This window comes from Peromyscus californicus, unplaced genomic scaffold (genome assembly GCF_007827085.1).
Source record: "Peromyscus californicus insignis strain IS unplaced genomic scaffold, ASM782708v3 Scaffold_12__1_contigs__length_115047231, whole genome shotgun sequence".
In the NCBI taxonomy this organism is placed as follows: Eukaryota; Metazoa; Chordata; class Mammalia; order Rodentia; family Cricetidae; genus Peromyscus; species Peromyscus californicus.
Window position 1 is genome coordinate 49,131,273 of NW_026294413.1, and position 13,440 is coordinate 49,144,712.

The 13,440-nt window shown below is 42.6% G+C and overlaps 1 protein-coding gene across 6 annotated transcripts in view; it reads left to right on the top strand.

The window, feature by feature from the left end:
- Window positions 1-13,440, top strand: part of Lrch1 (leucine rich repeats and calponin homology domain containing 1) — a 201,801-nt gene that overhangs the window by 84,264 nt on the left and 104,097 nt on the right. For all 6 annotated transcript variants that reach the window (XM_052732751.1, XM_052732754.1, XM_052732749.1 and 3 more), the window contains exon 2: window positions 4,171-4,315. In XM_052732751.1, the coding sequence (XP_052588711.1) occupies window positions 4,171-4,315 (145 nt within the window). The remainder of the gene's footprint in view (window positions 1-4,170; window positions 4,316-13,440) is intronic.

The following is a 13,440-nucleotide window of genomic DNA, read 5'->3' on the forward strand; positions in this document are numbered from 1 at the left end:
ATAGTCCAATTAAAAACAAGTTTTAATATAGCTCAGGTGGTAGCGTGTTTGCTTAGTGTGCATAATGCCCGGGGTTAGAGGTCTGGGTTTCATTCTTCAGCTTTGCGTAAACCTGTAAACCAGATATAGCAGCATCTTCCTTAAACCCAGCAGGGAGATCAGCAGTTCAAGGCTACCACTACTATATAGAGAGTTGAAGGTCAGCCTGGGCTACTTGAGACCCTGTCTCAAAACCAGACACAACCACATCAGTTTCAGATGGGCCTGATGAGTCAGATCTGGGGTCAGGTGGTAACACTGGCAGCTGAGGCAGGAGGGTTGTGAGTTCTAGGCCAACCTAAGCTTGCATAGTAATATCCCATCTCCAAAAGGAAAATCAACAAAACCCCCAAACCAAGCAAATAAGCAAACAGAATAAGAGTTTTAATAGGAAAATATTAGATCCTATTTAAAATGAGGATGATTTAAGGCTTTCCCTTCAGCAGGTAAGACTAACCCCATCTCTACAGAGGCCTTCTGGCTGAGTAGATCAGGCTGCCCAGAAGCAGTATGGGAGGAAAAATGCTGAACTTTTCCCCATACCTGGAGACCTTGGAGGAGATAAGAGGTGAGGACAGCAGACAGTCTGTGCTGTAAACACTGCAGACACAGAGCACATGCCACAGTTGTCTCTCTGAACTTCAGGGGGATTTTCTGAGCCAAACTCACAGGAAACAGCAGTATATGTTTTCTGGGCAGATTTCCTGCTTTGTAGCACACGAAAATCTTCATGTCTATTGGAATTGTTTTTTTTTTTTTTTTCTGTTTTGGTTCTAAACATTCATGACAGGAAATTTGCTTCACACCCCACCGTCCCTCCCATTCCAGGGCCTGGGACTTGATGGTCATTTCGGCCTGTCAAGTTAGGCACAAATTCATTGTGTAGTGAGATCGAGAATGCAGACGTTCTGGAAGACTGTTTTAGATGTGTGTTTATATACATTGAGATTTGCATATTTTAATAGTATATGTGTGATACATATATTGCTTATCTGGACACACACACACACACATACACACACACACACACACACACACACACACACACACACACACACTCACTCTCAAATCTTTGCAGGTACAGAAGAGTTTACAGCGAGAAGCCACACCAGTCCATCTAGCCAGAGAGCCTTTGTCTAGAAAGAAACTGCAGTTTTTTTTTTTCATTAGTTTCTTAACTCTCCAGAAATAACTTACAGCTAAGTAATTGTGTAAAACACCCTCTAAAACACAGATGCTTCGTGCCCTGTTCTACACCGGGCCACTTACCAGCATGAACAAGTTACCTTCGAGATGGTTCCCTGTCAGCCACAGAGAACTCTTTGGTTCTTGCCAATGAGTTCATAGCACTATTGTTCATTGCAGAGGGTGATGTTTCAGTATTCCACAGCCTCACAGGAAATGCAATTACTGTTGTGTTCATATTTATTGGTTGATTTAATATTAGCATTATTTATGACATTTATTAATGGAGTATGAATATTTAATCAGCCTTCCACTGACATTTAAATTATTTTCTAACATGTAGGATTTCAAACTCTGCTAAAAATACACCGTATTTGTAGATGAAAAAAGGTTGGGTTAAAGTGTATATACATTTATGTATTTCATGTACCTAATCTATTTTGATATCTGTACACATGCATAACATGTGATGAAATGATAACTATAGCCAGGCAAATTAGGTTCTGTATCATCTCACATAGTTAACCTTTGTAGGTGGCGGTCGGGGAGGGGAGGTACCGAAGATCTTCGAGCACGTCTCCAGTGTACAGTATTCTTTTAAGAGGAAGCCCATCAGAAAGCAGCCCAGGGAACGCATAAGGAAGTCCACGGAACTGATTACCAAGATGGAAAATGGGTCAAAGCTGCACTCACAGTGAGAGAAAGCAGAATTTCAAAAGAAAAGTGGAATTTCAAACCACCTTTTTGAAGTCACCTGAGAAACCCAGGTGGCATCTCAAACAGGAGGCAATGCCCACCCACCTCATACCTTCCATTCCTGTAGCAACTGTATTCATGTGTCCATTATTAGTGGTATTTTGTGTGTGTGTGTGTGTGTCATGTCCATGCAGCTCACAGCACACATGTGACACACACAGGACACCTTTACAGAGTTGGTTCTCACCTTTCTACCTTTACAGGGGTTTGGGGGATGGATCCCAAGTTGTTCCACTAAGGACCTCTTTACTTCCTGGGCCATCTTTCCTGGCCCTCATCCTCATTGAAGAAAATGTTTGTTGTTGTATGTGTGTCAGTGCGTTTGCATTCCTGCTGTGACTCAGGAGGTCAGAGGACAGCTTGTGGTAGCCTGTTCTCTCCTACCGTGGGAGTCCCGTAGAATGAACTCGGGCGCCAGGCTTTATCTGCTGGTTCCAGTAGTCTTTTTGTTGAAGAATTATTTTTATTTCCTATCTTATGGTTGTTGTTGCCTGCATATGTGTATGTGCACTAAGTGTGAGCCTGGTGCCCATGGTGTCCAGAAAAGGGTGCCAGATCCCTTAGAATTGGAGTTACAGATGGTTATGAACTCCATGTGGCTGCTGGGAATTGATTCTGGGTCCTCTGCAAGAGCCACAGGTATTCTTAACCACCGAACCATTTCTCCAGCCCCCGTTTCTTTGAAACAAATGTATTTGACATTTCTTTTTAGTGGGGAGGCGAGGGCCATAGCATGTGTGCGGAGGTCGGAGGTGAATTTACAAGTGGCAGCTCTCTCCGTTGATGGTGTAGGTCCTAGGATTGAACTCAGGCGGTCGGGCTGAAAGGTCAGCCTGCTGAGCCATCTCTGTAGCCCTGGGAACAATATTCCTAAGGTGAACTGGAATCCCCAGCTGGACAACCCTTTCTAGACTTACTCCTTTTAAACAACTTTGTGTCATGTGATCTCCGTTTCTCCCCCCTCTCAGTTTTATTATGTTAGATTCTGCTAAAATGTCACCAGTTAAAAGCCCTTTATTGACCATGTTCTCAGCATGGCAGTGTCTGTATTAGATTATTTGATATTTACTAGTGTAAAAGGTTTAAAAAAAAACACCACCACCATTCATGGGGTTGCAATTTGTGTTACTTTATTTGAAACAATGTTGGTCGCTTTTGTTTGTATGCTAGGAACCCCTTGTTTTCCCTTTTGTGTGTGCCGTTCCCCTTCTTGCTGTGGGGCTGGGTATCCTTCCCCTGCTGAGCAGCATCCTCAGCATCCTCAGCAACCTACTGACAGTAGCATCACCTTATCTTTGTATAAGACAAGTTTGTTTGGCTTGTGAATGGAAGGGCTGCCGTCTCCCGTTCTGTGCCGTGGGTTTCAGGTGTGGAGTTATAGCTTGTTTTGTCCTAAGTATTGTGTTCGTGGGTCAAGTTCATCCTCTTCCTAAGGCTGTCTGGGAAGTTTTAAGTTCATGAGCATGAAGTTCCCAGTTTATCCTCCAGGTCTGGGCTTCACTCTGCACAGCTGTGGCGTCTTCTCTTTCCTATATTTGGTGTCCTGTCTACTGTTCTACATTTCTCCATTAAAGATATTGCATCATTTTATTTGGGGGTGCTGTGTGTTCACATCTCTTCCCAGATCATGGCCCCTGTTTTTTGTGAACTTGGCCGTGGAGTCCACCTTTCCTGGTATCTGCTGGGCAGACACACATTGGGTGTTAATAGACACAGTTGGTTTATCTTGGTCTTATACATTGTAAGTACTCTGGTGAAGAAATTTATTTATTTATTTATTTATTTATTTTTAAGTTCTGATTGTGTCTGTCTGGAGAGGATATAACAGACAAGTTCCTCCTACATTAGAGTGGAACTCTGATTGGAATCAGTGCGGATAAGGAATGCAAGCCTGAGTGGATGGTTGTGGTAACTGTGCGTATTTGTGTATGTGAAAAGATAAGAGTTACATTCTTGCCTAAGAGAATTTCCAAAAGCTCCTTTTGTGTAGCCAGATTCACAAATCAGAGACCTAAGGTCTCATTGGCACCTTCGTTTCCCTTAACACGCGTGCTTCTGAATTTGCCCAAGAAATAGAAATCACAGTAGAGGCACAAGACCAGAAATGTTGATGAAGTTCAGATGATAGCATGGAAAGCAGGAACAAGGGTGTTGATGCTCTAACAAAGCGTTCTTTCCTTTTTCTCGCAGATCTGTCTAAAAACCGGCTGGTGGAAGTGCCGATGGAACTGTGCCATTTCGTATCACTGGAAATTCTTAACCTGTATCACAACTGCATCCGGGTCATTCCTGAGGCCATTGTTAATTTGCAGATGCTTACCTACTTAAACCTGAGGTAGGTTTACCTGGGAACTTCTGATCACGTGCATTCAGGGACCAGCACAGAACCATGATACGTTCATCTATCGTCTTTGCTGTTCTTGATCATACTTGCAGTTAAACCACAGAAATATTAAACATGCCCTATGTCCTAAATTTATAGGGCCCTTCGTATTGCTCTTGGGGCTGGACTTGCCCACATGTATCCGGGCAGGTTCGAAAAGGGAGTATTTACATAGCATCCTTGTCCTCTCTCTGACGGTGTGTATAAGGATGCTGGTATGCTGTCTTCAGGAATTCATGTCGATTTTGAAGGAGGAAGGGAGAAGGATGGCAGTTAAGGTATTTCAAGAGAAAGGGAGGTAGCCATTCTTGGTGAGTTCAGTCACTTTAGGGAAATTGTGGAGGATCTGAGTGTGGTATAGTGCACACCTTTAATCCCAGCTCTTGGGAGGCAGAGGCATGTGGATCTCTGAGTTAAAGGCCAGCCTGGTCTACATAGTGAGTTCTAGGACAGCCAGGGCTACAGAGGGAAACCCTGCCTTGAAAAACCAACCAACCAACCAACCAACCAACCAACCAACCAATAAATAAAAATAAAGTAAAACCAAAACAAACAAAAACCGAAAAGACCCCCAAACAAAAAGAGAAAGTGGTGGAGAACAGTTGAGCTCTCTAGCCAGATAGACAGTTTAATTCCCATTAAATTCTTAATTCCCATTAAATTAAGCTGCTATTCTTTGAGCATGCCGTACTATAGCTTGAGTAATGTAACACGTTAAGGCTGCAGACTAGCTCTAGCATTTCAAGAAAATGAATGCTTTTAAAATCTTGGTTTTAAGCTTTGTAGCTGACTGCTCTGTTGAGATTCTAGCTCCTTGTTCCCTCAATCTTTATCTCACATTGAGGATTTCAGGAGAGAGGGTGGAGTTGTTTTATTCCTTCTATCTGAATGAAAACAAGTTCCCATGTTTCAGCTGGAATCTCCTCTCATGCCCCTAGCATCTCGGTGTGTAAAGGGTAGGACCAAACTCATCATCAAGGCTTGTGCTGCATAACAAAGACAGCTAAACCAGACACAGTGACTCATTATCACAGATAGTAATGCCAGTGGTTTGTTGTTGTTGTTATTGTTCCTTTGGTTTTGTCCTTTTGTTTTGGTTGGCTCCTGAAAAGTTAGGGGCTTTCTGCTTTTTTTTTAGCCAAAAACAACAAAGAGGGCTTCCATCATATTTCATAGCAGTGCATGGTTTTCCTCAGGGTGAAAACATTCCTAGGAGTTGCTGTCATTGCCTTTAACTTCTTTTTTTGAAAATAAAAAATCGGGTACTGTTAGGTTATCTGCAGATTCATCTGTCTGATTGTGAGTTCTGCAGGCTCCTGGTTCATCTGACCAGCTTCGGTTTCCTTGCAGTTTCTGCCTCAGCAGGAAGCTTGCTCCCTTGGACATTCCTGGGAACCCACACAACAGTGCCTGGAGATAATTGGTTCCCCCGACTCCCCAAGAGATTTGTTCATAGATTGTGATTGTTGCCAAAGCAGATGCAGCTCTGTTTATTTACCCATTTTTGTCCTGGTATGACGTTTTTTTTACCCCAGTAGTTAGCATACAATAAGTATGTGTTATTATACATAACAATATACATAATCAATGTGACTTCATGTCGATTTATTAAGTTTTTTTATTATTTAATATATTTATTAAATTTAATTTATATTATTTAATATATTTATTAAATTTAATAATTTATTATTTATTAAGAACTTTGGGACATAGTTGACTATAAAATCCTAAAAACACTTGGTGATCTATTCTTACACATTAAAAAAAAATAGTAATGTATTTGTTCTAATGAGTTTTAAGTTGCATTTAATTGAGAATAGATTATTGCTGTCCTCAAATGAATAGGAAGAATATAAGGAGTATGGACCTGAGAATTCTCTAAGACAGGAAGGGGATGGAGAGATGGCTCTGCGATTAAGAGCACTGGCTGCTCTTCCAGAGGACCAGGGTTCAATTCCTGTCACTCACATAAGGGCTCGCAACTGTCTGTAACTCCATTTCTGGGGATCCAATGCCCTCTTCTGGCTTCCTTGGGCACTAGGCATTTAAGTATTGTATAGATACACATGCAAGCAAAATACCCATACACATAAAATAAAATAAAAATCAATTAAAAACTTTAAAAAAAGACAAAGAAGTTGTTGGTGATGGCTGAAGACTAAGGAATGTGGTTGGCATTCTGTGATGAATTCCTGCATGAGGGAAGAAGGAGGAAGTGGAGGGACTGTTAAAATGGCTTCCTGGCATTCACCATGATGTCTCATCTCCCAGTCTTATTGGCGATGTTAAAATTTTGTCTGTTTTTCTTTTCCCACATTTCCTACTTTGAATAGTAACATGGATGAGACTTACTCTCTTGCACTGAACCATGTGTTCTTTGAAGGAACATGATAGGAGGGAAAAAAATTAAGACACAATGTCTCTTATCTCTCAGGAGCTTAATGTGAGGGTGTATACAACGCCTATGGTTAGTCTCTAAGCTTTAAAAAAAAGCTAGATAATAATTATTGTTTTTTTTTATTTTGTTACATTTTAAATTTCTTTTGTATGGGGGGAGTAATATGTGCCAAGGCATGTATGCAGAGGTCAAAGGGCAGCTTTCCTTTTGCCTTGTGTGGGTACTCGGAATCGAACTCAGGCCTGGTGGCAAGTGCCTTTACCCCATGAACCATTTTGAGAGCCCAAAATATTGATGTCCTAGTTTGCTGGGGGTAAACCTTTCTGACCAAAAGCAACTTAGGGAGGAGAGGGTTTATTTGGCCTACAGGTTACGGTCCATCATTGAGGGAAGTTGGGCCTGAAGCTCAAGGCAGGAGCTGATGCAGAGGCCATGGAGGGGTGCTGTTTATTCCCATGGCTGGCTCAGCCTGCTTTCCTATACACCCCAGGACCACTTGTCCAGGTGTGGCACCACCCACAGTGGGCTGGGCCCTCCCAAATCAATCATCAATTAAGAAAATGCCCTATGGGACTTGCCCACAGGGCGGTCTCATGGTGGCAATTCCTCAATTGTGGGTTCCTCTTCCCAGGTGACTTTAGTTTGTGCCAAGCTGACAAAAATTAGCTTGTACAAGTTGTTACTTTTGATACCTCCTATAGAAGTCAGTCTCGATATGAACACGGGAATATGAAAGGATGATGGGAACCAGTTTTGAAGAAACCAAGAAGCTAGAGTTATATTATGCCATTCAAATAGTCTTTAATTCCTGCTTGATTAAAAGAGTCAGGAACTGGTCCCTGGAGCTTGAGTTATTTCTAGGCTTGGAAGCCATTTGGGCGGAGCATGCCATAGCTCTTCCCTGAGAGTTGTTTGTAGTTTTGAAATCGTAGGTGACTGCCCTGTTTACTTGCAAATACATGACCTTGTCTAGGCAATGCCGTTGGCATCCTCTGTGGCGTTGAGCAATATCATGACACTTACATTGTCTGTTGTCTGTATGACATCTTCCTGACTCAGACTGGCCCCCGCTTCAGCTGGATGCAAGCTAGTAACTGGAAGAACACGGGATATCATATTTGGGTGACATTTCTAACAAATGGGGGCGGGGGGGAGTCACCTACTTCTTAATCAATTTTAAATACTCATTTATTTATATATATGCATGGAACAGCTTGGGGGGGAGTCCATTTTCTCCTTTGACCACGTATTCCCTAAGGATTGAATTTAGGCTGTCAGGTACGGTAGATGGCAACTCTGAGCCATTTCAACAGCCCTGAGTTCATCTCCTTTATAAGCAATGAGAACATTGTCTTTTCTGGTGATTGGTACTTGCACAGACACTCTCTCTTATTAACTAGGAAGAAAGACTTTTTAGATAAGTAATGCAAAAATATCTTCCCAGAGCTCATGATTCTGTACTTAAAATTAAGCCCCCATGCTGTTGTGTTTCTGTGGTGGTGGGGGTCAAGCCAGGGCACTGTACATGGAAAGCTTATGCTCCGCCAATGGAGCTCCGGCTCCAGCCCCATTCTTGCTGTATCTAGAATCCTTCCCTTTCTTAATAAATTATATGCAGGAATTACTAATTTTGTACATTCTAAAATAGAAAAGATTCCATATAAAGATACCTTGAATTTATGGGAAATGGTCGAAACTGGTTCCATCCCCTGAGAAACGTGTGTATTTTAGCAGTGTAAACAGCCATAAATATTTGAGAATGGTCATGGTGATGATGTTATTGATGATGATGATGATTGTAATGGGGTGGGGACATGTTGCAACTACTTAGCCAGGTTCTTGGCTGGGATACTTTTTTCCTTATGTTATCTTCAATTTTCAAATGGCTGCTTTGTGCTAAGGATCCTCGTGTCTTCTCAAGAGGCAGGATTAATTCACACATGAGAGCATCTTCACCATAAATTGCAGTTAAAAACATGAAACTGTTTTCCACATTCTCTCAGATGATGGAAATGTGGTATTTGGGGGAAAACATTGATTTATTGCTGTTTATGTAGCCTGTGTTTGAAGCATCTAGCTTCTTTTAATCTTTGCTCCTTGGTGTTCACAACCAAAGGTTATGTTAGTTTAGTGTATGTGCCCCCTGTCTTCCTGTTAGAAAATGTCTTTGTCCAAGAAATGTGGCCAAGAACAATAAAAGTGATTCAGCAAGCCTGTTGCTGCATAGCAACAAACACTTGGAACGGGAAACGCACAGAGAAGCCGAAAATCTATTTTAAATGGTTGGAAAGGTGTTAGTGTTCCATAAGAAGCTAGAATAGCCCGGAGGAGCGGAGGGCTTGGCAGCAGCTCGTGTTGTGAATCTCAGAACAGAGAGCATAAGGGGGCCCAGCTCGGAGAAGTTTGGGGATGGAGGCGGCAAGAACTAAACCTCTTTAATCAGTGCTTCCAGGACGAGGGGGTGTGGGCTTCCTATTCGCAGAGGAAACACGACCAGCTGGGCCTGGATTGCTCCTCAGAAGCCCTGTCTTCCCAGCTTAGCTGGAGTGGGTTTGGAGCTGTTGCCTGTGAAGAGGCTGGTCTGTTGCATGAAATGTTATCACACTGTAAAAGGAATGCATTTTGGCTGCCGTCTGCTTCTGTGGTATCCTTGTTGGCTGCTAAACAATGCGCAGAAAGAGCCAACTTCCTGATGGTCGCATAACCAGTATCCCCACATTCTTCTGGGACTCATTCTCAGAAATAATCTTTAATCCTCAGAATACTCACTTTCGTATTTGAGGGACCCTGGGTCAGGGCAGCTTTACAAAGCACAGTTGTTTCATTTTTTTGTTGTTGTTGTGAAACAAAAATTAATTTTCATTGTTCTTTTGCCTTGAGCTGACATTTCTGAAGAAGTCATCTGTGGCAAAACAGTGTATCTTCACTCTAGAAAATGGGAAAGTTGATACTCTTTTTATGAACCTGGAAACGGTTTTGTTTCAGTTAATACAAACTTAAATCCCTACCTTTTTATGAAGCTCTATTCAAAAGGAAAATGAGAGTGTTTGTGTGTGTGTGTGTGTGTGTGTGTGTGTGTGTGTGTGTATATGTGTGTGTATACTCATGTGTGAATGCATATGTGCATTTGTGTGGCTATGTGTGCACATGCATGTGTGTATGTGTGGGCATGCACGTGTGCCCTTGTGTATCTGTGTGTATGCATGCATATGTGTACCTGCGTGCATGTGTGCGTGTGCGTGTGCGCGTGCGCGTGTGCGTGTGCGTGTGCGTGTGCGTGTGTGTGTGTAGTAGCTAGTTTATGATAGATGATAGTCACGTTGTATCTTGTGAAATCGCAGATACACAGAGACACCAAAACACAGTGAACCAGATTGGAATTTGACGATATTAATCTTAAGTGAAACCATTTTCCATGGAGTGGGAGAAGTGAAAGAGGCCATTGGGACATCCCGGCTACACAGCACAGCTGTCTCCATGTGGCTTAAGCCTTGGTTTTTCTAAGTCCGGGCGTTTGTTAATATGGTCAAACGTATAATCAGTGGACCCTGAACTTTTGGATGTGTTTATGAATCATTCTGCGTGAAGTGTGTGTAAATTTCTGTCTCTTTGTCTTGTGCTGGCAGGCTGCCAAACACAAATAAGTTACTAATGGGATATTTCTTACCAAATTCCATTCCTTTTAGCATAGCCCAAACTTGGCAAGACTCCTGAGGAGGATTTTTCCATTCTATACACCTGATCACAGATGTTTTAACTCCCTGTTTGTATTGGGAGGGAAAAAAAAGCCAGCAACACAAAAGTGACATTATGCTCTCAGCAGGATGCAGTCTGAGTTTGCTGGCTTTGTTTTCGGTTCTGTTTCTGATCTTTATAGGGATGTTAAGATCTTTGTGCCCCAAAGGAGCGCTCTGGAAATGAGGTGAATGCTCACTCTGAATTTACTGAAGAAATTTCTGTTCACTTACAGTAATTCTCAGTGTTTATTCTGTGGTCCCAAATGAGCAAGTTCCAAATTGCATTTATTTTCCTAACTAGACCAATAAAAGCCCCTTGAAACATTGCCATTTCATTAATAAGCAACTCACTACATTTCCTGTATATGAGTTGAGAGATGGGAAACACACACACACACACACACACACACACACACACACACACACAGAAAATTCTGGATCTGGGAAGTAATTGTTGTTCTCATCACCACCAGCACCGACCGTCCATCTGTGACATCACTGAACAATCCCTTCTGCAGCCCTTGTAGCAGTAGGTGTGAGGCAGGAGAGTAGTTTTTCCCGAGTCAGACACTATGTGAGTGACAGAAATGAGTGGGTGTCCTGCTTTGGCATTTCATAGATTGGGAGCACTTTGACCTTGTTATCTTACTGAGTGACATCTCCACTGTGTTCCATGCTCTGTAGAACTGTTTCATGAACCCGGAAGTAGTTGTTTGGGAATTTTTCAGGGGACAGCCTAAGTGTAGAAACATGGGAAACAAAACAAAACAAAACAGAAACAACTTTGTATTTGAAATGTTGCAATAGTTCCTCCTTTTAGTCTTCAAACTGTGAGTTTGTGCATTTATTTCTCATCCCCGCCCCCCAGGTTATTTATTTATTTATTTTTTGGAGATAAGGTCTCACTATGTAGCCCTGGCTGTCCTAGACCTTGAGGCCAGGGTGCCTTCAAACTTCAAACTCACAGAGATCTGCCTACCTGTGCCTCCTGAAGCTGGGAATAAAGGCATACACGACCATGCCCAGCCCCCAGGATTATTTTTAATTGAAGATGAGGGGTGGGTGTGGGGGTACGGGGGTGTTCCTCCGAATTGGGTTTCAGTTATATTATCTGTTGATCCTTTATTTTCTATTTCGCTCATTTCTGGTCTGATTTATCATTTCCTTCGTTCTGTTTTGGGTACAGGTTTATTCAGTTCTAAGCTTTGGCTAAACCTGCAGCCCTCCTGGTTGTGGGGTATATGATAACACTGTGAATCCTGAGTGTGCATTTGTGTTACTTAAGTAAAGTCAGCCAGGAGGCGGAGCTAGCCACTAGTTGACAGAAAGTGATCATAGAGAGTCAGAGGGAGTCTGGAAGACTGATAGAGAGATGCACAGGAAGTAGTAGGGAGGGACTTTGAGTGTGGCAGTCTTTTTTGGTTTCGCGGAGTGGAAGGAATCTCTTATTGGAGACCCCGGTGAAGAGGGAAGGTCAGCCAGTTGTTCCTCAGCCTCTCTGAGCTAGCAGGTTTTCACCCCAGCCTCTGACTCCCAAGTCTTATTGAAAAATAGAACAATAGAGATTTAGTTAGAAAGTACCTTTGGTGGCAGTGGCAGGAGGCAGATCCCACTGGAGAAGTGTGAGTAACTGTGGAGCTGCAGTTATTGGCTGAAACAGCAGTACATTCAGGTACAGCCACGGTGCCGGAGATAAAACAATACCTCCTGGCTCAGTGCCCCCCAGTGTTAGGTTATAGTCTTGTGCCGCTGTGCCTGGCCTTACTCTCCTTTTCTTGTAAGAGCTTTCAAGGTGTGAGTACATAGAGTTTCGGGTGGATGCTGATATTTTTATATGTAGTGTTTTAGTTTCTAAACAAACTGTAAGGACAATTAACATAGTATGATTGTAACTTACAGTTATTGAGGCTTCAGTACAAGACTGGGAAGCTCTGTAAATTGGTGTCTCTGATGTGGGTAGTACATTCTGATCAAAGCGTGTGACAGAACAAAACCAAACACCACCCATCTCATGATCTAGGAAGCAAAGAGACAGAAGGGGGCTCTCTTCCAGAATGTGCCCCAACTGACTTAAAAGTACTGCCATGAGGCTCCACCCACCTCCACAAGACCCATAACTCCTCCTCTCCTGAGATCACCACCCCAGGTGCCCGAGTCCAGTTGCCTAAACCATAATATGCACTGTTTTTTTTTTTAAAATCACCCTTCAATCTTCTCTACTTTCTAGTATTGATCTGACCAACGAGCTTTACATTTCTATAGCCTTATTTTAAGTTACCTTTTAAAATTAATTTGAATTTGATTCATTGTTTCAGGGAATGTTTCCAGTGTGCAGATTCTTTAGATGGGTCAAGATTTGCTTTCTAGGCTGTGCAAATTTATTCCATGAATAATCTGTGTGTATTTGCTTATGTACGTGTGTGTGTGTGTGTGTGTGTGTGTGTGTGTGTGTGTGTGTAAAGAAAATTGTGGGTGACTTTTAAATTTGGGGTTCAGCCGGGCGGTGGTGGCGCACGCCTTTAATCCCAGCACTCGGGAGGCAGAGCCAGGCGGATCTCTGTGAGTTTGAGGCCAGCCTGGGCTACCGAGTGAGTTCCAGGAAAAGGCGCAAAGCTACACAGAGAAACCCTGTCTCGAAAAACCAAAAAAAAAAAAAAAAAAAAAAAAAAAAAAAAAAAAAAAAAAAAAAATTGGGGGTTCACATCTCTTCCACTGTAACACATTTGGCGTGTGCAGCTGGTGTGTTATTGAGACTTTCACTGCTGTGCTTAAATAACCAGGCAGAACCACAGGAGACGGGAGGATTGGAAGCTTCCTTTTGGTTCAGAGGTTGGTTCATAAGCTTGCACGGCTCCTGCTGGGGAGGGAGTTGGCAGAGCAGGGCTGCTCTCCTCATAGCAGCCAGGAAGCAGCTGGGGAGGATGCTGGTGACAGTGGACTTC